This window comes from Chiloscyllium plagiosum, unplaced genomic scaffold (assembly GCF_037043375.1).
Source record: "Chiloscyllium plagiosum isolate Xiang-an unplaced genomic scaffold, Cpla_swu_hap1 HiC_scaffold_46, whole genome shotgun sequence".
NCBI classification, from domain to species: Eukaryota; Metazoa; Chordata; class Chondrichthyes; order Orectolobiformes; family Hemiscylliidae; genus Chiloscyllium; species Chiloscyllium plagiosum.
Genome location: NW_028270184.1, coordinates 7,841,902 through 7,867,495, shown reverse-complemented (window position 1 = coordinate 7,867,495; position 25,594 = coordinate 7,841,902). Strand labels below are relative to the sequence as shown.

Sequence of the window (25,594 nt, the reverse complement as noted above, 5' to 3'; positions counted from 1 at the left end):
GCAGAAGGTGGAGCGTGTATGGATGAGCTGCCAGAGGAAGTGGTGGAGGCTGGTACAATGACAACATTTAAAAGGCATCTGGATGGGGATATAAATAGGAAGGGTTTGGAGGGATATGGACCAAATGCTGACAAATGGGACGAGATCAGATTAGGATATCTGGATGGCACAGATGAATTGGACCGAAGGGTTTGTTCCCATGCTGTACATCTCTATGACTCCATAACAGGCTTTGGGAAGTCAGGAGGTGAGTTACTTACTTCAACATTCTTAGCCTCTGACCTGCTCTTGCTGCCGCTGTGTTTATGTGGTGAGTCCAGTTGAGTTTCTGGTCAATGGTAACCCCCAGGATGTTGACAGTGGGGCATTCAGAGGGTGAATAGCCAAGGTCTTTTCTGCAGAGTAGGGGAGTCCAAAACTAGAGGGTGTGGGTTTAAGGTGAGAGGGGAAAGCTTTAAAAGGGACCTGAGGGGCAACTTTTTCACACAGAGAGTGGTACGTGTATGGAATTAGCTACCAGAGGAAGTGGTGAAGGATGATACAATGACAACATTTAAAAAGCATCTGGATGGGGATATAAATAGGAAGGGTTTAGAGGGATATTGACCAAGTGCTGGCAATTAGGATAGATTTGGTTGGGATATCTGGTCAGCATGGACACATTGGACCAAAGGGTCTGTTTCCGTGCTGTATATCTCTATGATTCTATACTCAGTGAAGATTAGAACAATGATGGTGGGTGGGGTGGGGGGGGATTTCTCTGATTCTATGTAGGTTTTCACTCTCCAGAGTGACAGACAGAGCGGAGTGTAACAGGGTCAGTGTTGTGAGGCAGGAGGGGGGAGCAAACCTACCACCAGAGAGTAATGCAGCGGTCTCCCGGAGGAATTTAACACAATTTCACAAGCCTCATTAACGATCAACTCTCCGATAAGGTAATGATCTGAAGACTGAAGAAATGAACAGGCTTCCTCATATCCCGTGAATGAGCAGAGAGACGTCAATGAGCAGTGATACACACTGGAACACGCTGGAGCAGAAAGCCAGCCAAGGGAGCTATTCCTTGAGATAAGTCAGTGCATCGTCCAAGCAGCTCAGTGGTTAGCACTGCTGCCTCACGGCGGCAGGGACCCGGGTTCAATCCCCGCCTCTGGGTGGAGTCTACACGTTCTCCCGTGTCTGCGTGGGGGGTGGGGGTCCTCCCACATTCCAAAGCTGTGCAGGTCAGGTTAGGATGGCAGTACTAAATCGTTCCGTAGCGTGCAGGCTAGGTGGGTTACAGGTGCTTAAACTGCCCTGTAGTATCCAGGGATGTGTAGTCCAAGTGGACTGGTCACGGGGAATGCAGGGTGGGATGCTCTTCAGAGGGTGGACGTGGGCTCGAAGGGCCGAATGGCCCGCCTGTGAGGAGTCTATGATTCATCCCCAGCCCCCACTGCTGTCCTCTACCTCAAGCACGAAAAGACCCAAATCCCAGGATTGTCCCCCAGGACATTACAGTGTCCCTGCAATACTGTGACCTCCATCAATCACTCATGGGCTTCTCTTGATTGTTCCTAACTCCAAACCAGGGAACCTAGGACTCGGTTTGGGAGACTAGGGGGGAGCGGAACTCTTCCTAACCAACGTGTTCAGGGGCGTTATGACACACTCTCCGCAGCAGGTGGGACTTGAGTTCGGGCCTTCCGGCTCACAGGTAGGGACAATATCACAAGACACTATTTCAGAACTGCTCTGTCTAGGATAGCCCTAACCATCGCCAACCCCCCACAATATCCAACGGTGGCCTGTTCGTGAGAAACATAGAAGATAGCATCAAGAGCAGGCCATTCGGCCCCTTGACCCCACTCAATATGATCGATCGATCTCAAGACCCTGATCCTCCCCTTTGATCCCTCTAGCCCCAAGAAATAGATCCAACTCCTTCCTGAGAACATTCGATGTTTTGGCCCCAACCCTGTTATGTGACAGAGAATCCACAGGCTCCTCCCACTCTCTGGGGGAAGACATTTCTCCCCATCTCAGTCCGAAACAACCCCACCCTGTAATCTTTATTTGGTGACCCCTTCCCCCAGCTAGTTTGGGACTCCCCAGGTCATCAGGAACATCCTTGACCCTGTCTGATCCTCCCACCTCTCCATCTGCTAAACTTCAGTGAATTCAATCCTGACAGAACCAACCTCTCCTTGTACGTCATCGCTGCCATCATTTGGTGAACTGAGGGGAACCAGTGTAGTGATGCAAAATTGTGGGACCCCTGATTCCACGATATAGCGACAGCACAAAAGCAATTTTTCCAATTCACAGAGTCGTACAGCATGGAAACAGACCCGTCGGCCCAACTAGTCCGTGCCGACCATAATCCCAAATTCATCTAGTCCCACCTGCCTACTCCTGGCCCATATCCCTCCAAACACTTTCCCATTCATGTCCTTATCCAAATGTCATTTAAATGTTGTAACTGTACCTGCATCCACCACTTCCTGTGGAAGTTCATCCCACACACACGAACCACCCTCCAGGTAAAAAAGTTGCCCCTCATGTCTTTTCTAAATCTCTCTCCCCTCACTTTAAAAATGTGCCCCTGGTCTTGAAATCTCCTCATCCTAGGGAAAAGGCAACTACCATTCACCTTATCGATGCCCCTCATGATTTTATAAACCTGTATAAGGTCACCCCTCAGCCTCCTACGCTCGAGTGAAAAAAGGTCTCGGCCCATCCAGCCTCTCAAACCCTCCATACTCGGTAACATCCTGGTAAATCTCTTCTGAACCCTCTCCAGTTTAATAACATCCTTCCTGTAACAGGGTGACCAGAACCGGACACAGTACTCCAGACGAGGCCTCACCAAAGAGTCTTGTTCCAAACCCACTGCATAGGAGTTGGAGGAGGTTACAGAGATAGGGAGGGAGTGTAGGGGCTGGAGGGGATTACAGAGATAGGGAAGGGTGTATGGGCTGGAGGGGATTACAGAGATAGGGAGGGGGTGTCGGGGCTGGAGGGGGTTACAGAGATAGGGAGGGGGTGTAGGGGCTGGAGGGTGTTACAGGGATAGGGAGGGAGTGTTGGGGCTGGAGGGGCTACAAAGATAGGGAGAGGATGTAGGGGCTGGAGGGGGTTACAGAGATAGGGAGGGGGTGTAGGGGCTGGAGGGGGTTACAGGGATAGGGAGGGGGTGTAGGGGCTGGAGGGGTTACAAAGATAGGGAGAGGGTGAAGGGGCTAGAGGGGGTTACAGAAATAGGGAGGAGGTGTATGGGTTGGAGGAGGGTACAGAGATAGGGAGGGGGTGTAGTGGCTGGAGGAGGTTACAGAGATAGGGAGGGGGTGTAGGGACTGGAGGGGGTTACAGAGATAGGGAGGGGGTGTAGAGGCTGGAGGAGGTTACAGAGATAGGGAGGGAGTGTAGAGGCTGGAGGAGGTTACAGAGATAGGGAGGGAGTGTAGGGGCTGGAGGGGGTTACAGAGATAGGGAGTGGGTGTCGGGGCTGGAGGGGGTTACAGGGATAGGGAGGGGGTGTAGGGGCTGGAGGGGTTACAAGGATAGGGAGAGGGTGTAGAGGCTGGAGAGGTCACAAAGATAGGGAGAAGGTGTAGGGGCTGGAGGGGGTTACAGAGATAGGGAGGGGGAGTAGGAGCTGGAGGAGTTACAGAGATAGGGAGGAGGTGTAGGGGATGGAGGGGGTTACAAAGATAGGGAGGAGGTGTGGGGGCTGGAGGAGTTACAGAGATAGGGAGTGACAGAGATTGAGAGGGGGAGTAGAGGCTGGAGGAGTTACAGAGATAGGGAGGAGGTGTAGGGGCTGGAGGAGGTTACAGACATAGGGTGCGCGTGTCGGGGCTGGAGTGGGTGACAGAGATAGGGAGGGGGTGTAGGGGCTGGAGGAGGTTACAGAGATAGGGAGGGGGTGTAGGGGCTGACAGAGATTGGGAGGGGCTGTAGGGGGTTACAGAGATAGGGAGGGGGTGTAGGGACTGGAGGGGGTTACAGAGATAGGGAGGAGGTGTAGGGGATGGAGGGGGTTACAGAGATAGGGAGGGGGTGTAGTGGCTGGAGGAGGTTACAGAGATAGGGAGGGGGTGTAGGGCTGGAGGGGGTGACAGAGATTGGGAGGGGCTGTAGGGGGTTACAGAGATAGAGAGGGGGTGTAGGGACTGGAGGGGGTTACAGAGATAGGGAGGAGGTGTAGTGGCTGGAGGAGGTTACAGAGATAGGGAGGGGGTGTAGGGCTGGAGGGGGTGACAGAGATGGGGAGGGGCTGTAGGGGGTTACAGAGATAGAGAGGGGGTGTAGGGACTGGAGGGGGTTACAGAGATAGGGAGTGGGTGTCGGGGCTGGAGGGGGTTACAGGGATAGGGAGGGAGTATAGGGGCTGGAGGGGTTACAAAGATAAGGAGAGGGTGTAGGGGCTGGAGGGGTTACAAAGATAGGGAGGGGGTGTAGGGGCTGGAGGGGGTTACAGAGATAGGGAGGGGGAGTAGGAGCTGGAGGAGTTACAGAGATAGGGAGGAGGTGTAGTGGATGGAGGGAGTTACAGAGATAGGGAGCGGTGTCAGGGTTGGAGGGGGTTACAAAGATAGGGAGGAGGTGTGGGGGCTGGAGGAGTTACAGAGATAGGGAGGGGGTGTAGAGGCTGGAGGGAGTGACAGAGATTGAGAGGGGGAGTAGAGGTTGGAGGAGTTACAGAGATAGGGAGGAGGTGTAGGGGCTGGAGGAGGTTACAGAGATAGGGTGGGCGTGTCGGGGCTGGAGTGGGTGACAGAGATAGGGAGGGGGTGTAGGGACTGGAGGGGGTTACAGAGATAGGGAGGGGGTGTAGGGGTGAGAGGGGGTTACAGAGATAGGGAGAGGGTGTGGGGGCTGGACGGGGTTACCGAGATAACGAGGAGGTGTGGGTGTAGGAGGAGACAGAGTTTGGGGCGGGGGGGGCAGGTGGAGATGTTTAAATCTCACATATTGATCCTTGAGGACATCTGTGTGCTGATGAGCATGTATAGGGGGCATTATTTAAGCAGTTTAGCCAGACTGCTTAGTTCACAGATTGGAGTTCTTGTCGAAGGGCTGTGGTGTACAGTGGCAGTGTCCCTCTCCCTAAGGCAGGAGAGGCGGATTCAACCACCTCACCCTCGTGTCTGAAAAAGGCCCACTTGGGAAAAATCTGACTTAGAAGGAAACACACTTCAGAACATGAAAGCGTCATCACGATTTAAACTCTCACATAAATGTCAATCGATCCTAATCAATGCTGGAGGCTTTTTAAATTCTGCATTCGAAGACTTTGTCAGTGAAAGTATACTCATTGGAATTTGGAAGAAATGATGGGGGGGGCTGTGGGATCTCACAGAAAGATCTAAAATTATGAAGGGAATAGATCGGATTGGAGCAGGGGAAATGTTCCCACGGCAACTCCAAGTCCCTTCAGGCATCTTCACCTGTCGCAAAATCGCATCAAAATAAAAAAAGGGGAGCAGATTTCGGACTGAGCTGAGGAGGAACTTTCCCACCCAAAGTGTTGCGAAGCTGTGGAATTCCCGGCCCAGTTGAGGCTACCTCGTTGAATGTCTTTAAGACGAAGAAAGATAGATTTCTGAACAGTAAAGGAGTTAAGGAGGGAGGGCAGGTGAATGCAGCCGAGACCACAGAATGATCAGCCACGATCTTATTGAATAGCGGGGCAGGCTCGAAGGGGTCAGATGCTGGAGATCAGAATCGAGAGTGTGGCTCTGGAAAAGCACAGCATCCGAGGAGAAGGAGAGGTGACGTTTCTGGCCTAATCCCTTCATCAGCAATGAGTCAGGTGGTCTACTCCATGACCCTGGTTCTGATGTCTGTGAGGCAGGAATACAAAGAGGCGTACACAGATCAGCCACGGTCTCGGCGAATGCTGGGTAAAGTCCTCTCCACCCCCACCAACCCCACTCTGCCCAGAGACTTCCTGGCCTTCTTCAGTTCCTGGTATTAGAGTTGTTGGGGAGGGTGGGTTGAACGGAGGTATTCAGGAGAGAGACGGGGATTGGGTGGTGATTTGGACGGTCGTGGTGCGCAGGGATGTGGGGCAAGAGGCAGGATATTGGCTCCAGGGGATAGAACACAGGTAGGTAGATGGGCTCAGCAGCCTCTTACAGCACTGTAACCGTTCTGTGAATATGCATGGCCCTCTGCTCAGTTTGGTCGTTATCCTAGATGCTTTTCTCCCCCTCTCTCTCCCTCCCTCTCTCTCTGTCTCTCTCTCCCTCACTCTCTGTCTCTCTCTCTCTCTCCCTCACTCTCTCTCTCTCACTCACTCACTCTCTCTCTTTCTCTCTCACTCACTCACTGTCTCTCTCTGGCTCCCTCACTCTCTCTCTCTCTCACTGTCTCACCCACTCTCTCTCTCACTCACTCACCCACTCTCTCTCTCTCACACACTCACTTTCTCTCTCACACTCACTCTCTCACACTCACTCTCTCTCTCACACTCACTCTCTCTCTCACACTCACTCACACTTTCTCTCCCTCTCTGGCTCTCGGGTTAATCTGGTGTGCCAGGTGAAGCATGTCTGAGCCAGTCCAAGGTGGCGAGGGGAGGGTAATGGTGGTGTCCTCACATTCCAGCCACTTGGCTCTGCAGCTGGATGTTCCACTTCAGTTCAGAACTAACAATGCAGAGTGAACAATCGATCACTGACTCCGAGAAACACCAAGATGTTTCGATCTGCAGTCTTGTGTTCAATACACGCTCACTCACACACACAAACACACACACACTCTCTCTCTCACACACAGTCTCGCAGACACACATTCTCACACTCACAGACCAACACACCAACTCACACACACATTCACACACTCACACACACAAACTCTCACTCACGCATTCACACACACACACACTCTCACACGCATTCACTCACACACACATTCTCACACGCATTGACACACACACGCATTCACACACACCGACATTCTCACACACGCATTCACACAGTCACACACATTCTCACACACGCACACACTCTCTCACACATACACACGCATTCACACACACACACGCATTCACTCTCACTCACACACGCATTCACACACTCACACACACACGCATTCACACTCACTCACATACACTCTCTCACACACTCGCACACACATTCACACACTCTCTCACACATACACACACATTCACACTCTCTCACACATACACACACATTCTCAAACACTCGCACATGCATTCACACCTCATACTCATTCACAACTCTCTCACACACATTCACACATACACTCTCACACACATTCACACACTGTCTCACACACACATTCACACACTCTCTAACACACCCATACACACATTCACTCATACTCAAACTCACACACACATTGACACACTCTCACACACTCTCTCTCACACACTCATCTCACACACATTCATACACTCTCACACACATACATACACTCTCACACACATACATACACTCTCTCACACACAATCACACACATATTCACACACACTCACACACATTCACACACACTCTCACACCCATACATACACACACATTCACACACTCATACTCACAAACTTACACACACATTGACACTCTATCACACACACATTCACACACTCACTCACACACTCATACTCACACAATGATCCAAGTGTAGATTCCACCACAAAAGTGAACATGCTCTGCAAACCCTCCAAGCCAACTCCCCTTGAGATCTGTTCAGGAGAGGATACAGCCCTGATCTATCAGAGAATCACAGAATCCTAACAATGTGGAAGCAGGCCATTCGGCCCATCGAGCCCACACCGACCCTCCGAAGAGCATCCCACTTGACCCACCCCTCTACCTTATCCCTGTAACCCTTGGTTTCCCAAGGCTAACCCACCTAGCCTGGACTCCATGAGCAACTGAGCGTGGCCACGCTGCTTTAACCTGCACACGGAAACCCCACAGTGTGCAGAGAGATCTGACCGAGGTCTGAAAGATAATCAAATGTTATTGATCGAGTGGACAGAGAGGGGAAAGGCAAATTCAGGAACTCCCATAACAGACGGTCACCAATGAGGGAGGCCCTACTCTGTAGGGTGGTAGGGAGACTGACCCAGGAACCCCAGGGACTTATTGGTCAAGGAGAATGAGCTCATCATGGAGGTTGAATGAATTGGGCATCGATTGGTGAATCCTGGTAGGTTTTTGGGCAGGCCAGTACAAATCAGGGTCAGCGCCAACTGAACAGGGTGATCCCATTTCTGGTTGGGGGAGGTGTCTGTGGTGAGGGGTAGAGCTTGAAGTGAAGCAGAGAGAGGAGATAGGAGTTGGAGGAATCGTTTATAAAGGTGAGATGTCGGGCTGATTGGCCTGACCTTGTAGCGTGCCAAACACTTTGGTAGGAAGAAGAGAAGCGCGGACAATTTTCCACACAGAGAAAGGCTTCGGAAATCTGAGGCACAAAAGGACTTGGGAGTCCTGGTTCAGGATTCTCTTCAGGTTAACACGCAGGCTCAGTCAGGAAGGCAAATGTGACGTTAGTGTTCATTTCCGAGAGGACCAGAGCAGGGATGTGCTGCTGAGGCTGTATAAGGCTCTGGTCAGACCACATTGGGAATATCGTGAGCAGTTTCGGATCCCGTACCTAAGGAAGGATGTTGCTGGCCCTGGAGGGGGGGGGTCCAGAGGAGATTTACAAGAACGATCCCGGGGATGAGGGGCTTGTCGTATGAGAAGCGGGTGACGACTCTGGGTCTGCACTCGATGGGTTTTAGAAGGATGGGGGGGGAGGGGGGATCTGATTGAGACTTCCAGAATACTGAAGGACCTGGGTAGAGTGGGCATGGAGAAGATGTTTAGGAGGGACATGGACCCGAGGGCACAGCCTCAGAGGGAAGGGACTGAGATGGGGAGGAATTTCTCCAGCCGGAGTGGGGGGAGTCTGTGGGACTGATTGTCACAAAGGGCTGTGGAGGGGGAGTCACTGAGACAGAGATGGGGTCCTGTTTGGTGAGGGAGAGCGAGGGGAGAATGGGGTTGAGAAACTTATCGATTGGCGGAGCAGACTCGATGGGCCGAATGGCCTCATTTTGCTCCTATATCTGACGGTGTTATAATTCGGTCTGATATTAGACAATGGGAGAAGTGGGGCGGGGGGCAATGATGTCCCAGTTATATTACTGACTCTGTCAGTTGCCTGTAATCCAGCCTCAGGGCACGGGCAGTCACTGAGCACGTATCAGAGGGCATCACTGATGGGAACACGGTGAAACCGAACACACCAACCAACGGGCATGCTGCCCATCTTCAGGCCTTCCCACGGCCTTCCTTCAAACCCCCTCCTTTTCTCATTCCTCCCTTCCCTCTCTTTCTCCTCTGTTTCTCGTCTTACTCTCAGTCTTTCTCCTTTCCTTACCTAATCATAGAGATCTACAGGACAAGATAAAGGCCCTTCGGCCCATCAGGTCTGTGCTGGTCAAGATCAGCCACCTGATATTCTAATCGCTCATTCTATTTCTGCCTTTTCTCTCTCTTTTCAGCTTCTTTCCGCTTCTCTTTCTCTCATCTCCCATTTTTCTATCTCTCTACTCCCCTTTTCCCTTTCTCACTCTCTTTTCCTTTATCCCTCTCTTTTTCCCTCATTTGCTTATATCTTTTTCTCTTGTTTTTTTTTCTGTTTTCTTCTCTTTTTCCTTTCCTCTCACTCCTGTCTCTTTCTCTCCTTCTTTTCCTCTTTCTCTCTCTCCATTTCTCCTTTTCTTTCATTTCCTGTCTTCTTTTCTCTCTCTTCTTTCTCTTTTAAAAAACATCTTTTTCTCTTTCCCTCTCTTCCTCTTTTTCTTTGTCCCTTCCTTTATCTCTCTGTTTCTCTCATCCCTGCTTCTTTCTCTTTCTCACTCTCTTCCTCCTTCACTCTCTTTCTCTTCATTTCCTCTGCTCACTCTATTCCTCCTTTCTCCTCCTCTTCATTTCTTTCATTTCCCCTTTCTCTCTTTTTTCCCTCACTTTCGCTCTCCCTCTTTCATTTTTAATTTCCTTTCATTTCTCTCTGTTTCTTACTGTCCTTCAGTCTCTCATTTTCTCTCTCTCTCGCTCTTTCCCATATCTCTGCCTCTCCTAAATATTTCACATTGCAACGCCACTGGAAATGTGTCAATAAAAGAGTCACAGTCAAAGGCAAAAAGGTCATCAGGACATTGGCACATTGTTGTACAACAACACAAGGAGTCTATTCCCATCAGCACCATGGCCTGGGGATTGACAAATAAACAGGAGGCCTAAATGATTTGGATGTGAACAGAGGAGGAATTGAGTTAGTCAGTTTGCAGGTGACACCAAAATTGGAGGTGTAGTGGACAGTGAAGAAGGTCACCTCAGAGTACAACGGGACCTTGATCAGATGGGCCGAAGAGTGGCAGATGGAGTTTAGAACATAGAACATAGAACAATACAGCACAGAACAGGCCCTTCGGCCCACGATGTTGTGCCGAACGTCTAACCTAGATTAAGTACCCATCCATGTACCTATCCAAATGCCGCTTAAAGGTCGCCAATGATTCCGACTCTACCACTCCCACGGGCAGCGCATTCCATGCCCCCACCACTCTCTGGGTAAAGAACCCACCCCTGACATCTCCCCTATACCTTCCACCCTTCACCTTAAATTTATGTCCCCTTGTAACACTCTGTTGTACCCGGGGAAAAAGTTTCTGACTGTCTACTCTATCTATTCCTCTGATCATCTTATAAACCTCTATCAAGTCACCCCTCATCCTTCGCCGTTCCAACGAGAAAAGGCCGAGAACTCTCAACCTATCCTCGTACGACTTCCTCTCCATTCCAGGCAACATCCTGGTAAATCTTCTCTGCACCCTCTCCAAAGCTTCCACATCTTTCCTAAAGTGAGGCGACCAGAACTGCACACAGTACTCCAACTGTGGCCTAACCAAAGTCCTGTACAGCTGCAACATCACTTCACGACTCTTGAATTCAATCCCTCTGCTAATGAACGATAATACTCCATAGGCCTTCTTACAAACTCTATCCACCTGAGTGGCAACCTTCAAAGATCTATGTACATAGACCCCAAGATCCCTCTGTTCCTCCACCTGACTAAGAACCCTACCATTAACCCTGTATTCCGCATTCTTATTTGTTCTTCCAAAATGGACAACCTCACACTTGGCAGGATGGAACTCCATCTGCCACTCCTCAGCCCAGCTCTGCATCATATCTAAGTCCCTCTGCAGCCGACAACAGCCCTCCTCACTGTCCACAACTCCACCTATCTTCGTATCATCTGCAAATTTACTGACCCACCCTTCGACTCCCTCATCTAAGTCATTAATAAAAATTACAAACAGCAGAGGACCCAGAACTGATCCCTGCGGAACTCCACTTGTAACTGGGCTCCAGGCTGAATATTTACCATCTACCACCACTCTCTGCCTTCGACCGGTTAGCCAGTTTTCTATCCAATTGGCCAAATTTCCCTCTATCCCATGCCTCCTGACTTTCCGCATAAGCCTACCATGGGGAACCTTATCAAATGCCTTACTAAAATCCATGTACACTACATCCACTGCTCTTCCCTCATCCACATGCTTGGTCACCTCCTCGAAGAATTCAATAAGACTTGTAAGGCAAGACCTACCCTTCACAAATCCGTGCTGGCTGTCCCTAATCAAGCAGTGTCTTTCCAGATACTCATAAATCCTATCCCTCAGTACCCTTTCCATTACTTTGCCTACCACAGAAGTAAGACTAACAGGCCTGTAATTCCCGGGGTTATCCCTATTCCCGTTTTTGAACAGGGGCACAACATTCGCTACTCTCCAGTCCCCTGGTACCACCCCCGTTGCCAGTGAAGACGAGAAGATCATTGCCAACGGTACTGCAATTTCCTCTCTTGCTTCCCACATAATCCTAGGATATATCCCGTCAGGCCCGGGGGACTTGTCTATCCTCAAGTTGTTCAAAATGTCCAACACATCTTCCTTCCTAACAGGTATCTCTTCTAGCTTACCAGTCCATTTCACACTCTCCTCTTCTACAATACGGTCCCTCTCGTTCGTAAATACTGAAGAGAAGTACTTGTTCAAGACCTCTCCTATCTCTTCCGACTCAATACACAGTCTCCCACTACTGTCCTTGATCGGACCTACCCTCGTTCTCGTCATTCTCAGGTTTCTCACATACGCATAAAATGCCTTGGGGTTATCCTTGATCCTATCCGCCAACGATTTTTCATGCCCTCTCTTAGCTCTCCTAATCCCTTTCTTCAGGTCCCTTCTGGCTATCCTGTATCCCTCCACTGCTCTGTCTGAATCCTGTTTCCTCAACCTTATGTAAGCCTCCTTCTTCCTCTTTACCAGACATTCAACCTCTCTCGTCAACCAAGGCTCCCTCACACGACCATTTCTTTCCTGCCTGATAGGTACATGCATATCATGGACACGTCGTATCTGCTCTTTGAAAAAGTTCCACATTTCCACCACATCCTTCCCTGACAGCCTATGCTCCCAACGTATGCTCCTCAAATCCTGCCTTACAGCATCGTAATTTCCCTTCCCCCAATTATAAAATCTACCTTGTTGTGCGCACCTATCTCTCTCCATAACCAAGGTGAAAGTCACAGAATTGTGGTCACCATCACCAAAATGTTCACCCACTAACAAGCCCACCACTTGTCCCGGTTCATTACCGAGTACCAAATCCAATATGGCCTCCCCTCTGGTTGGACAATCTACATACTGCGTTAGAAAAGCTTCCTGGACACACTGCACAAACACCGCCCCATCCAATCTACTTGATCTAAAGAGCTTCCAATCAATATTTGGGAAGTTGAAGTCGCCCATGACTACGACCCTGTGGCTTCTGCACCTTTCCAAAATCTGTTTCCCAATCTGTTTCTCCACATCTCTGCTGCTATTGGGGGGCCTATAGTAAACACCCAACAAGGTGACTGCACCTTTCCTATTTCTGACTTCAGCCCATACTACCTCCAGAGGCAGATCCCCCTCAAACTTCCTTTCTGCAGCCGTTATACCATTTCTAATTAGCAATGCCACCCCCCCTCCTTTTTTCCCACCCTCCCTAATCTTACTGAAACACCTGTAACCAGGAACCTCCAACAGCCATTCCTGTCCCACATCTATCCACGTTTCCGTGATGGCCACAACATCGTAGTCCCAGGTACCGATCCACGCCTTAAGTTCACCCACCTTATTTCTGATACTCCTTGCGTTGAAGTATACGCACTTGAGCCCATCTCTGTGTCCGCAAGTAGTCCCTGTCATTTCCACCACATCCTTCCCTGACAGCCTATGCTCCCAACGTATGCTCCTCAAATCCTGCCTTACAGCATCGTAATTTCCCTTCCCCCAATTATAAAATCTACCTTGTTGTGCGCACCTATCTCTCTCCATAACCAAGGTGAAAGTCACAGAATTGTGGTCACCATCACCAAAATGTTCACCCACTAACAAGCCCACCACTTGTCCCGGTTCATTACCGAGTACCAAATCCAATATGGATATAAATGTTTAATTTAGATAAATGTGCGGTGCTGCATTTTGGAAAGGACGGGGCAGGACTAATACACTTACTGGTAAGGTCCTGGGGAGTGTTGCTGAACAAAGAGACCTTGGGGTAGAGGTTCATAGCCCCTTGAAAGTGGAGTCGTAGGTAGATAGGATAATGAAGAAGGCGTTTGGTATGCTTTCCTTTATTGATCAGTGCATTGAGTACAGGAGTTGGGAGGTCATGTTGTGGCTGTGCAGGACATTGGTTAGGCCACTTTTTGGAATATTGCGTGCAATTCTGGTCTCCCTGCTACAGGAAGGATGTGACACTTGAAAGGGTTCAGAAAAGATTTACAAGGATGTTGCCAGGGTTGGAAGGTTTGAGCTACAGGGAGAGGCTGAATAGGCTGGGGCTGTTTTCCCTGGAGCGTCGGAGGATGAGGGGTGACCTTATAGAGATTTATAAAATCGTGAGGGGCATGGATAGAGTAAATAGGCAAGGTGATATCTATTTCCCTGGGGTGGGAGAGTACAGAACTAGAGGGCATAGGTTTAAGATGAGAGGGGAAAGATTTTAGAAGGGACCTAAGGGGTATCTTTTTCACGCAGAGGGTGGTGCGTGTATGGAATGAGATGCCAGAGGAAGTGGAGGTAGCTGGTACAATTACAACATTTAAAAGGCATCTGGATGGGGACATGAATAGGAAGGATTGAGAGGGATGCGGGCCGGGTGCTGGTAAATAGGACTAGATTAGGTTGGGATATTTGTTCGGCATGGACGAGTTGGACCGAGGGGTCTGTTTCCATGCTGTACATCTCTCGGACCGTAAAGTGATAGACAAAGACTGAATCCAAGTGCATAGAAAGGTAAATGAAGAGAGGAAGAGAATTCAAGATTAGATTCAGAGAGAAAGAACATGGCACAATTGATGGCTACCACAGGAAACACCAAAACTCTCCAGTTTGTGAAATCAGATCTCCGGAATGACGGGTGTTTTTGATTGGATGGATGTTGTGAAGGTGCCACACTTTTAAGGCAGGCAAGTTTGTCCCAATTTCTGATGGGGGACAAGTGATGAGCAGTCAATGAGATGATCAACAACTTGTGAAGCCTGGGTTGTTCGGTTTTTAATGAAAGGCTGGAACAATAGAAGCAGCCCGGCTGGGTGTGGTTATGATCCTAGCCACAGAACCAGGGATCTTTCGCTTTCAGTTGATGTTGGGGTCTTGAACAAGTGGAAGCTTATTTTTCACTCTCTCAATTACAGACAAAAGTTGTAAATTCTCTTTCTGGGCTGCTGGGTTACAGATGAAGGGCTTAGGCCCGAAACGTCAGTTCCCCTGCTCCTCGGATGCTGTCTGGCCTGCTGTGCTTTTCCAGCGCCACACTCTCGACTGCTGGACGACACGTTAGACGAGATCTGGCTTTACTGAATTTGCCTTTTGTTTTCCCCAAGGGCGGGGGGAAATTACATGGGATGTTACCAAATCGAACCAGTTAATTAGTTATTGGTGCTGCATCTATCATTCGATTAAGTTTTCCAACCGAGTTAAGTTATTCCTTATTTTGTTGCATTTTAACTACAGCATTTGAATAAATTGTGTTTTGTTGAACGTCAAGTGGACGTACTGGTCAAATTGCATCTGGGACAGACGCTGCACATTTCAATTAAGAAAAAGTTAGGGTCCCAGCTCCCCTCTTAAAATATTTTGATGGGGTTTGGCCTGGTCCATAACAATATGGAGAGGATATTGTGGGAAAATCTAGAATGAGGGCTGACCAGTTTGAAAATACTGGGCACCCTTTTAAAACAGAGACAAGGAGAACGTTACTCCTTGTGAGGATTGTAAGACTTTGGATTCTCCCCTGAAAAGATGGTGGAAGCAAAGTCTATTCTTTATCAAAAGACGGTTGGAATCTCATCAGGAAAGGAGTGTGGTGTACATAGGATCTGAGGTTGCACTCTGTCACCTTGTTGGGCGCAGAGCGATATTGATGGGTTTAATCGACCATTCCTGATCCTAATTTGCACATTCTCCTACTCTCAGGGGACGGGTGTCCTTACACTGTTAAACACCAGACCTGACTTGCTGACGTAGGGTTGATTGTTCAGCTAATCCAGCAGGTTCCTTCTCCTGAAGGTCACAGGGATGGGTTGATGGCCGAGCTGTTGGTCTCTGAGGCACATGGCAATTCAACACCATGTTCACGACAACATGAGGCAGCTCACAATCCACCCTGTCGCAGCTTTACTCTGTATCTAACTCTGTACTGTCCCTGTCCTGGGGAGTGTTTACTCTGTATCTAACCCCATGATGACCAAATCCTGGGGAGCTTTTGATGGTCTATTTTTCAGATTTGTAGGGATGTGTTCCAACCAAAGGTCCTTAATCCCTGAACCTAATGGACAGAACAGTGAAATAAACTGAAGTACCAGCTGATGAACAGAAACGAGAAGCCTGATTGGTTTAATTTATGTTTGTTTTGTCCTCTGACAGCTGTGGGCTCCATCTGCAGGTAAACATTTCCCTCTGCTGGTTCCTTGCTGTACTGCAGGCTGCCTTCATTAACATCAAAGGAAGCCACGTCCTCTCAGTTCAGTAATCTCTGTGGGGCCTACATTCCCTTTCCAACAAAACAGGTTCAAGACACAGGACCATCTTCTCCAATAAGAGACAATCTAACCATCGGCCCTTGACATTCAATGGTGTTACCATCACTGAATCTGACCATCACCCCCTTGATATTCAATGGTGTTACCGTCACTGAAGCTAACCATCTCCCCTTGATATTCAATGGTGCTACCATCACTGAATCTAACCATCTCCCCCTTGACATTCAATGATGTTACCGTCACTGAATCTAACCATCACCCCCTTGACATTCAATGGTGTTACCGTCTCTGAATCTGACCATTGCCCCCTTGACATTCAATGGTGTTACCATCACTGAATCTAACCATCTCCCCCTTGACATTCAATGGCGTTACCATCACTGAATCTAACCATCTCCCCCTTGACATTCAATGGTGTTACCATCTCTGAATCTGACCATTGCCCCCTTGACATTCAATGGTGTTACCATCACTGAAACTAACCATCATCCCCTTGACATTCAATGGTGTTACAATCACTGAAACTAACCATCATCCCCTTGACATTCAATGTGTTACCATCACTGAATTCCCCTATTGTCAACATCCTGGGAGTTACCATTCACCAGAAGCTCAACTTGAGTCACCATATAGATACCACTGTAAACCACAAGAGCAGGTTACAGTGAGTAACTCACCTCCAGAATCCCTCTCACAGACTCTGCACTGTCATCAAGGCATATGCCTGGAGTGTGGGGGAAGACTCCCTCTGTGCCCTTGGATGGGGGAGGGGGAGGCAGCACTAACAACACTCGAGAAAGACTGAGTGTTTTTCTGGACGCTGACCCCTCGACATGGACACTTGAGTTGGATTTCTTCAACGGGGACGGCAGTAAAGGTGACTGCGGAGAGACGGCGCGAGGGGTACCCAGCGCATCCTGAGGGGGGGCAGCCGAGAAACGTGAAGATGGAGGGTTCTGTCTGGGCCCTCAAACTGGGCACTGCGAGGAGAGGGGGAGGAGTGGGAAGACAGACACTGACCCGCTGAGGGGGGGGGGCGAGGGAGACCTATATTCTGAGAAGGGGGGAAAGGTCTGGGTGAGGGGGTGGGGGTTCGGTCAATCGGGGGCAGGATCAAACTCTGACCCCGAAAGGGCACCTGTTGGCAGAGGGAGGAGATCCTGCCACCCCCTCATCAACACAGGCGAAGGAGTGGGCAGTTCTTTACTCACCCCCAACCTCGCACTTCTTCGCCTCCCAACCCCCTTCCTGAGCGCCCCCGCCAGAACGTACCCTTGAGGTCCAGGTTGCGGGCGCCGTTCGAATGCTGGGTGACCGTCCTGGAGTCAATCTTGAGGGTGTGGACGTTGTTGGGGTCACGGGACACCATCACGTTGTGCCACTGGTTGTCGTTGAGGGGCTTCTCTGAGTTGCCCTTCATCAGGGATGGCCCGTTGCCCAGGTCGAAGACATAGTGGAGGTAGCTGTGGGGGGAGAGAGAGAAGGGTGGGGGGGGGAGGGGGAGCGAGTGCTTCAGGGTCTTGGATGGACGACGCGCCACACCCCCGAAACCCCACTCCCCTTCCGCTGCCAACGACTCCATTCTCCACCCCCCTCCCCTCATCGATTCCCCACCGTGTGGAAACAGGCCCTTCGGCCCAACTAGGCCACACCGAAGGGTAACCCATTCCCCTCGCCCTGGATCGTACCCCTCGATTTCCTCCGCCCCCACCCTCTGTAAGGCCTGGGGAGAATTCAACACACGCCCTGGGGTGGGGATTCCTGGTGGAGTGGGTGGAATGCACCAGGTCAGGTGTCTCGTGGTGCCCCAAGCGGGGGAGCGTTTTGACGTGGCCCGGGAGTAGTCGTTCTCAGTGTGAAGGGAGTTGGGAAGGAGTTAAGTAGGGCCAGAGTGAGGAGGCTTGACTATGGCCTGAGGGAATGAGATGCTTGGTTGCTAGGGAGTTGGGAAGGAGTTAGGTAGGGCCAGAGTGAGGAGGCTTGACTATGGCCTGAGGGAATGAGATGCTTGGTTGCTAGGGAGTTGGGAAGGAGTTACGTAGGGACAGAGTGAGGAGGTTTGACTGTGGGACCTGACGGATGGGCTTCTCGGTTGTTGGGGAGATTGGGAAGGAGTCATGTAGGGCCAGAGTGAGGAGGTTTCACTGCGGGGTCTGAAGGATGGGCTTCTTGGTTGGTGGTAGGGAGAGTGGTTGGGTCTTGGGAACGAGTCACTTGGGCACTCCACCCAGCCAGGTTTTGACGTTGCCCCGGGACGCAAGTGGAGGTGGGACTCCCAGGAGTACGTGGGGTCCAAACACAGAGCTTTGGCATAGTCCAGTGGGGCGGGTGTTGGTAAAGAGTCACGTGGACCCTGAAGGGGCAGCTTTTGGCATGGCCCGGGGTCCAGGGAGGGGGGGTGGTGGGTGAGATTCTCAGAAGGAAGTGGTAGGGAGTCACCGGGGGGGGACAGGGAGGGCTTTGGCATCGCCCTAGATGGGAGGAGGTAGTTGGCATTCTTGGAAAGCAGTGGTAAGGAGTCACATGGAGGGCGGGGAGCTTTCAGTATGGCTCCCCCGGAGGGTGGGTGGGGATTCCAGGGAGGCGTTGGCAGGGAGTCACGTGGCATTGGACACTCACCCCTTGACGAGCTCCAGGACGATGAAGTCGTTGCCGTCCCCGCTGTTGTAGAGAATGAGGCCGTCGATGGCGGTGGTTTTGAACTGCAGGAAGAGGTGCATGGAGGTGTAGGCCTGTAGAGTAGCCAGAGCAAGGTAGCTGGACTTGGTCTTGAAGGTGACCGGGTCAGCGATGATGTCCCGCATGCCGAAAAAGGCATTGAGCTCACAGTAGCTGATGTCCCCGTTCTTGCACAGGTCCAGGTAGTCCATGCCATTGAAGCGCAGGCTCTGCAGGTGCCCGATGAAGTTGGATGGCACCATCGCGATGAACCGCTTCTCCGTCATGATGCCTGTCTCGATGTTGTGAAACTCCAGCCGCGTGTGGTCACCGGCCATCTGCCCTGGAGACGGCAGGAGGAGAATGGAGGGTCACACCAGGGAACGCCCACTGTCACCCATCACACATCAACCGTCAACCATCACCCGTCACCCATCCCTGTCACCGATCAACTGTCACACACACAACCATCGCCCATCAACCATCATCCATCAACTATCACCCATCACCCGTCACCCATCCCCGTCACCAATCAACCGTCACTCACACACAACCATCGCCCATCAACCATGACCTGTCACGTATCCCCGTCACACATCAACCATCACCCATCCCCGTCACCGATCAACCGTCACTCACACACCACCATCACTAATCAACCATCTCCCGTCACCCATCAACCATCATCCATCAACTGTCACCCACACACACCCATCACCCACCTGTCATCTGTCACGCATCACCCACACACAACCGCCTGTTTGTCAGAGAGAAAGAGAGAGAGAGAGAGAGACAGAGAGCACCAGAAAAGAGAGAGAGGGAGGGAGGACAGAGGGAGAGAGAGGGGGAGAGAGAGAGAGAGGGAGGGAGAGAGGGTCAGGATGAAGAGAGAGAGGGAGAGAGAGACAGAGAGCGATAGAGAAAGAGAGACAGACACAGAAAGAAAGAAAAAGAGAGAGAGAGAGAAAGAGACAGACGGAGAGAGACAGAGAGATGGACCGAGTTAACGTTTCGAGTCCATGATGACTCTTCTGCAGAATGTTTCTTGACTGTTTTGGGTTCTGATGAAGGGCTACGCTGAAGTTGAAACATTATCCCTGTTTCTTTCACTCCCGCTGAGAGGGGAGTCAACGTCCCGGTGTGTATTATCACTGAACGATTAATCCAGAGCCCCCCCCTGCCTCTCTGGGGAACATTCTGGGGACTGGGTTTGAATCCCACTGTGGCCAGTTTGGGGAAAGGTCTATCTGGAATGAAGAGTCTAATGATGACAATGAAAACATTGCTGATAGCTGATTCTCCAGGATCTGTATTAGGAAAGGAAACTGCTTTCCCATCTGGGTCGGGGCCTACATGTGACTCCAGACCGTTTATGCTGTATTTGACACTTAACTGCCCTCAGGGCACCTGGGGATAGGCAATTAAATACTGGTCCAGCTATCCACCCCCTCATCCCATGAATGAGTGAAAGGTAAGATGCAGTCAGACCTGATCAGCTTCTCCAATGTTTAGTTCAGTATCTGGAGTGTTTTACACACACACACACAGAGTCACAATCACACACTCATACACACACACACACACACACACACAGTCACAGACTCACATATACACACACATAATCACAGTCAAACACACACACACATACTCACCTCTCCCCTCCCCAAACACAGACACTCTCACACACACACACAGACCACATACACAGATATTCACCTCCCCCCACACACACAGACACACACACACACTCACACACAGACACACACACAGACACACACACACGAACCCACACACAGGCATACACACACATAGACACAGACACACACACATGGTCACAGTCACACACTCACACACACTCACCTCTCCCCTCCCCACACACAGACACTCTCTCACACACACACAGACCACACACACACAGACACACAAACACTCACCTCCCCCTCCCACACACACAAACTCACACACAGACACACAGTCACAGTCAGACACACACACTCACCTCTCCTCTCCCCAGACACACAGACCCCCCCACACACAGACACCTCCCCCCCACACACAGACACCTCCCCCACACACAGACACTCTCGCACACAGACAGGTAGACAGACACACAGACACACTCATACACAGACACACACCACACACAGACACACAAACACAGACACACACCCCCACCCCCACAGACACACACATACACAAACCCACAGATAGACACAGACACACACACATAGTCACAGACCACACACACACACACACACACAGTCATATAGAGTCATAGAGATGTACTGCACGGAAACAGACCCTTTGGTCCAACCCGTCCATGCCGACCAGATACACCAACCTAATCTAGTCCCACCTGCCAGCACCTGGCCCATATCCCTCCAATACATACACACACAGACCCACAGGTACAGACACACCCACAGACACACACACACACACACACACTCCCCGCACTATTCAGTCTATTCGATGCCAATACCTGTCCAATTTACATCCCAAGTTTAGGGGACTCTGGTACGGAGGGACTGTCTCATGAGCAACAGTTGGGACATCGACCCACTGGAATTTGGAAGGATGAGGGGTGACCTATCATTGAGGGGCTTGACAGGTTCAATGCTGAGAGGATGTTTCCCCCTCATGGGAGAGTCCAAGACCAGAGAGGGTACAAACTCAGAATAAAGGGGTGCCAAATTCAGACTGAGATGGGGAGGAATTTCTGCTCCAGGAGGCTTGGGAGTCTTTGGGATTCAGAGATCTGTGTGTGGGGCAGAGTCATTGTGTATATTGAAGGCTGAGACAGAGAGATTCCCGATCAGTCGGGGAATCGAGGGGAAAGGGTGGAAAAGTGAGGAGTGTCAGATCAGCCATTGAATGGCGGAGCAATCTGGAAGGGGCCGAATGGCCTGCTCTGTTCCTATTTCTTCCAGCCCTCTGGAATACTCCAACGCAGTGGATTGTGAGGAATGTCACAGCATGACCAGCCAGTTCAGAGTTGAAGTGAGTGGGTTGATTGGGCCATTGCTGTGAGGTCTGGAGTCACATGTAGGCGAGACCGAGTAAATAAAGCAAATTTCCCCTCCCTTAAGGACAGTCATGAGCCCAGAGGGTTCCTGAAAATGACAGTCCAGAACTTGTGCCTTTGTTATGAGCTGCCTCACTTTCAGCGCCTTCTGGAGGCAGACTCATACTATCATTGTAACAGCTGAAGCATGTGAACAGAGAATAGAGAGGTCACGGTTTCCATCTGATCTGGGACCACTTGAAGCATGACATGCTGACGACAATGTGTTTCTGCGTGCAACCAAAGGTGTCATCCCGAGACATTATGGAGCAATTTAGCACTGCCAATCCACCCTAACTTGCACATCCCTGGGCACTATGGGACAATTTAGCACGGCCAATCCACCCTAACTTGCACATCCCTGGGCACTATGGGACAATTTAGCACGGCCAATCCACCCTGACCTGCACATTCCAAAACACTATGGGACAATTTAGCACGGCCAATCCACCCTAACCTGCACATCCCTGGGCACTATGGGGACAATTTAGCACGGCCAATCCACCCTAACCTGCACATCCCTGGGCACTATGGGACAATTTAGCACGGCCAATCCACCCTAACCTGCACATCCCTGGACACTACGAGACAATTTAGCACGGCCAATCCACCCTAACCTGCACATCCCAGGGCACTATGAGACAATTTAGCACGGCCAATCCACCCTAACCTGCACATCCCTGGGCACTATGGGGACAATTTAGCACGGCCAATCCACCCTAACCTGCACATCCCTGGGCACTATGGGACAATTTAGCACGGCCAATCCACCCTAACCTGCACATCCCTGGGCACTATGGGACAATTTAGCACAGTCAATCCACCCTAACCTGCACATGCATGGACACTATGGGACAATTTAGCACGGCCAAGCCACCCTAACCTGCACATGCCTGGACACTATGGGACAATTTAGCACGGCCAATCCACCCTAACCTGCACATGCTTGGACACTATGGGACAATTTAGCACGACCAATCCACCCTGACTTGCACATCTCTGGGCACTATGGGACAATTTAGCACGACCAATCCACCCTAACCTGCACATCCCTGGGCACTATGGGACAATTTAGCATGGCCAATCCACCCTAACCTGCACATCCCTGGGTACTATGGGACAATTTAGCATGGCCAATCCACCCTAACCTGCACATCCCTGGGCACTATGGGACAATTTAGCACGGTCAATCCACCCTAACCTGCACATCCCTGGGCACTATGGGACAATTTAGCATGGCCAATCCACCCTAACCTGCACATCCCTGGGTACTATGGGACAATTTAGCATGGCCAATCCACCCTAACCTGCACATCCCTGGGCACTATGGGACAATTTAGCACGGCCAATCCACCCTAACCTGCACATCCCTGGGCACTATGGGACAATTTAGAATGGAGACTGAGCATCCTCCAAGTTCAAATGAGCAATGATTGACTAAAGTCCTTGACTCAGAAACAAAGCAGGAGCAAATGTTCGTTGTCTAGTTCTGTCTTGAGGGTTGTAATTACTGTAAATAATATATCACGCTCTGTTTGTCACTCTAATTTATCTGTGAAAGGTTATCTATACGTGTTGGCTATGTCCTGACATATTGTCAGGAATGAAAGACGAGAAAGGAGGGTGAAGTATATCACAGTCAGTCTCTCTCTCTCACTCTGCCTCTTTCTCTCGTTCACTGAATACCTCTTTCTCCGTTTGTCTCTCTCTCTCTTTCTAAAAGTCTCCAGTCCCTCTCCCTTCTCTCTGTCAATGCCTGTGTTGTGTCATTGCTGCATATTGTGTAAAAATATATCGTATTTGTTTGAAATATCTTTAATTGATCTGGACGAAATTGTGGGTGGTCTGATTAGTACGTTTGCGGATGACACCACAATTTAGGAGGCACCTGGATGGGTATATGAATAGGTTAGGTTTCGATGGATATGGGCCAAGTGCTGGCAAATGGGACTAGATTAGGTCAGGATATCTGGTGGGCACGGACGAGTTGGGCTGAAGGGTCTGATTCCGTGGTGTACATCTCTATGACTCTATGGCCAGCATGGACGAGTTGGGCTGAAGGGTCTGTTTCCGTGCTATACATCTCAATGACACTATGGTCAGCATGGAGGAGGTGGACCGAAGGGTTTGTTTCAGTGCTGCACAGCTCTATGACTCTACGGTCAGCATGGATGAGTTGGGCTGAAGAGTCTGTTTCTGTGCTGTACATTTATATGACTTGAGAGGGCTATGGGCTATGTGCTAGCAAATGGGACTAGATTACCTTAGGACATCTGGTCAGCATGGATGAGTTAGACCGAAGGGTCTGTTTTCGTGCTGTACAGCTCTATGACTCTACAGTCAGCATGGACGAGTTGGGCTGAAGGGTCTATTTCCGTGCTGTACATCTCCATGATTCTATGGTCAGCATGGACGAGTTGGGCTGAAGGGTCTGTTTCCGTGCTGTACATCTCCATGATTCTATGGTCAGCATGGACAAGTTGGGCCAAAGGGTCTGTTTCCATGCTGTACATTGCTATGACTCTATAATTGGCATGTTTGTTGAAGGGATGTAGATAGTTTGCAGATCGGGGCAGAGAAATGGCAGATGGAGTTTAATCCAGACAAATGCGAGGAGATGCATTGTGGAAGATCAAATGCAGCTGCGATTTATACAATAAATGGCAAAACCATTGGGAGCGTTGACATACAGAGGGATCTGGGTGTACAGGTCCCTGAAAGTGGCAACACAAGTGGTCAAGAAGGTATCCAGCATGCTTGCCTTCATCGTGCAGGCCAGCGAATATAAAAGTTGGTAAGTTACGTTACAGGTGTACAAAATACATTTGGAATATTGCGTGCAGTTCTGATCGCCACGTTACCAGGAGGAGGCTTTGGGGAGGGTGCAGAGGAGGTTTACAAGGGATGTTAAGGCCATAAGACATAGGAGTGGAAGTAAGGCCATTCGGCCCATCGAGTCTACTCCGCCATTCAATCATGGCTGATGGGCATTTCAACTCCACTTACCCGCATTCTCCCCGTAGCCCTTAATTCCTTGTGACATCAAGAATTTATCAATCTCTGCCTTGAAGACATTTAGCGTCCTGGCCTCCACTGCACTCTGCAGCAATGAATTCCACAGGCCCACCATTCTCTGGCTGAAGAAATGTCTCCGCATTTCTGTTCTGAATTTACCACCTCTAATTCTAAGGCTGTGTCCACGGGTCCGAGTCTCCTCGCCTAACGGAAACAATTTCCTAGCGTCCACCCTCTCCAAGCCATGTATTATCTTGTAAGTTTCCATTAGATCTCCCCTTAATCTTCTAAACTCCAATGAATACAATCCCAGGATCCTCAGCAGTTCCTCGTTATGTTAGACCTACCATCCGTGTGAATCTCCGCTGGACACGCTCCAGTGCCAGTATGTCCTTCCTGAGGTGTGGGGACCAAAACTGGACACAGTACTCCAAATGGGGCCTAACCAGAGCTTTATAACGTCTCAGTAGCACAACGGTGCTTTTATATTCCAACCCTCTTGAGATAAATAACAACATTGCATTCGCTTTCTTAATCACGGACTCAACCTGCATGTTTACCTTTAGAGAATCCTCGACTAGCACTCCCAGATCCCTTTGTACTTTGGCTTTACGAATTTTCTTACCGTTTAGAAAGTAGCCCATGCTTGTATTCTTTTTTCCAAAATGCAAGACCTCGCATTTGCACACATTGAATTCCATCAGCCATTTCCTGGACCACTCTCCCAAACTGTCTCGATCCTTCTGCAGCCTCCCC

At 50.2% G+C, this 25,594-nt stretch overlaps 1 protein-coding gene across 1 annotated transcript in view; it reads right to left on the bottom strand.

Moving 5' to 3' along the window:
* Positions 1-25,594, bottom strand: part of LOC122543998 (neurexin-1-like) — a 1,169,973-nt gene that overhangs the window by 863,075 nt on the left and 281,304 nt on the right. The window contains exons 10-11 of the mRNA XM_087983596.1: positions 18,721-19,102; positions 17,374-17,564 (exon numbers count right to left, since the gene is read on the bottom strand). Of these exons, the coding sequence (XP_087839722.1) occupies positions 17,374-17,564; positions 18,721-19,102 (573 nt within the window). The remainder of the gene's footprint in view (positions 1-17,373; positions 17,565-18,720; positions 19,103-25,594) is intronic.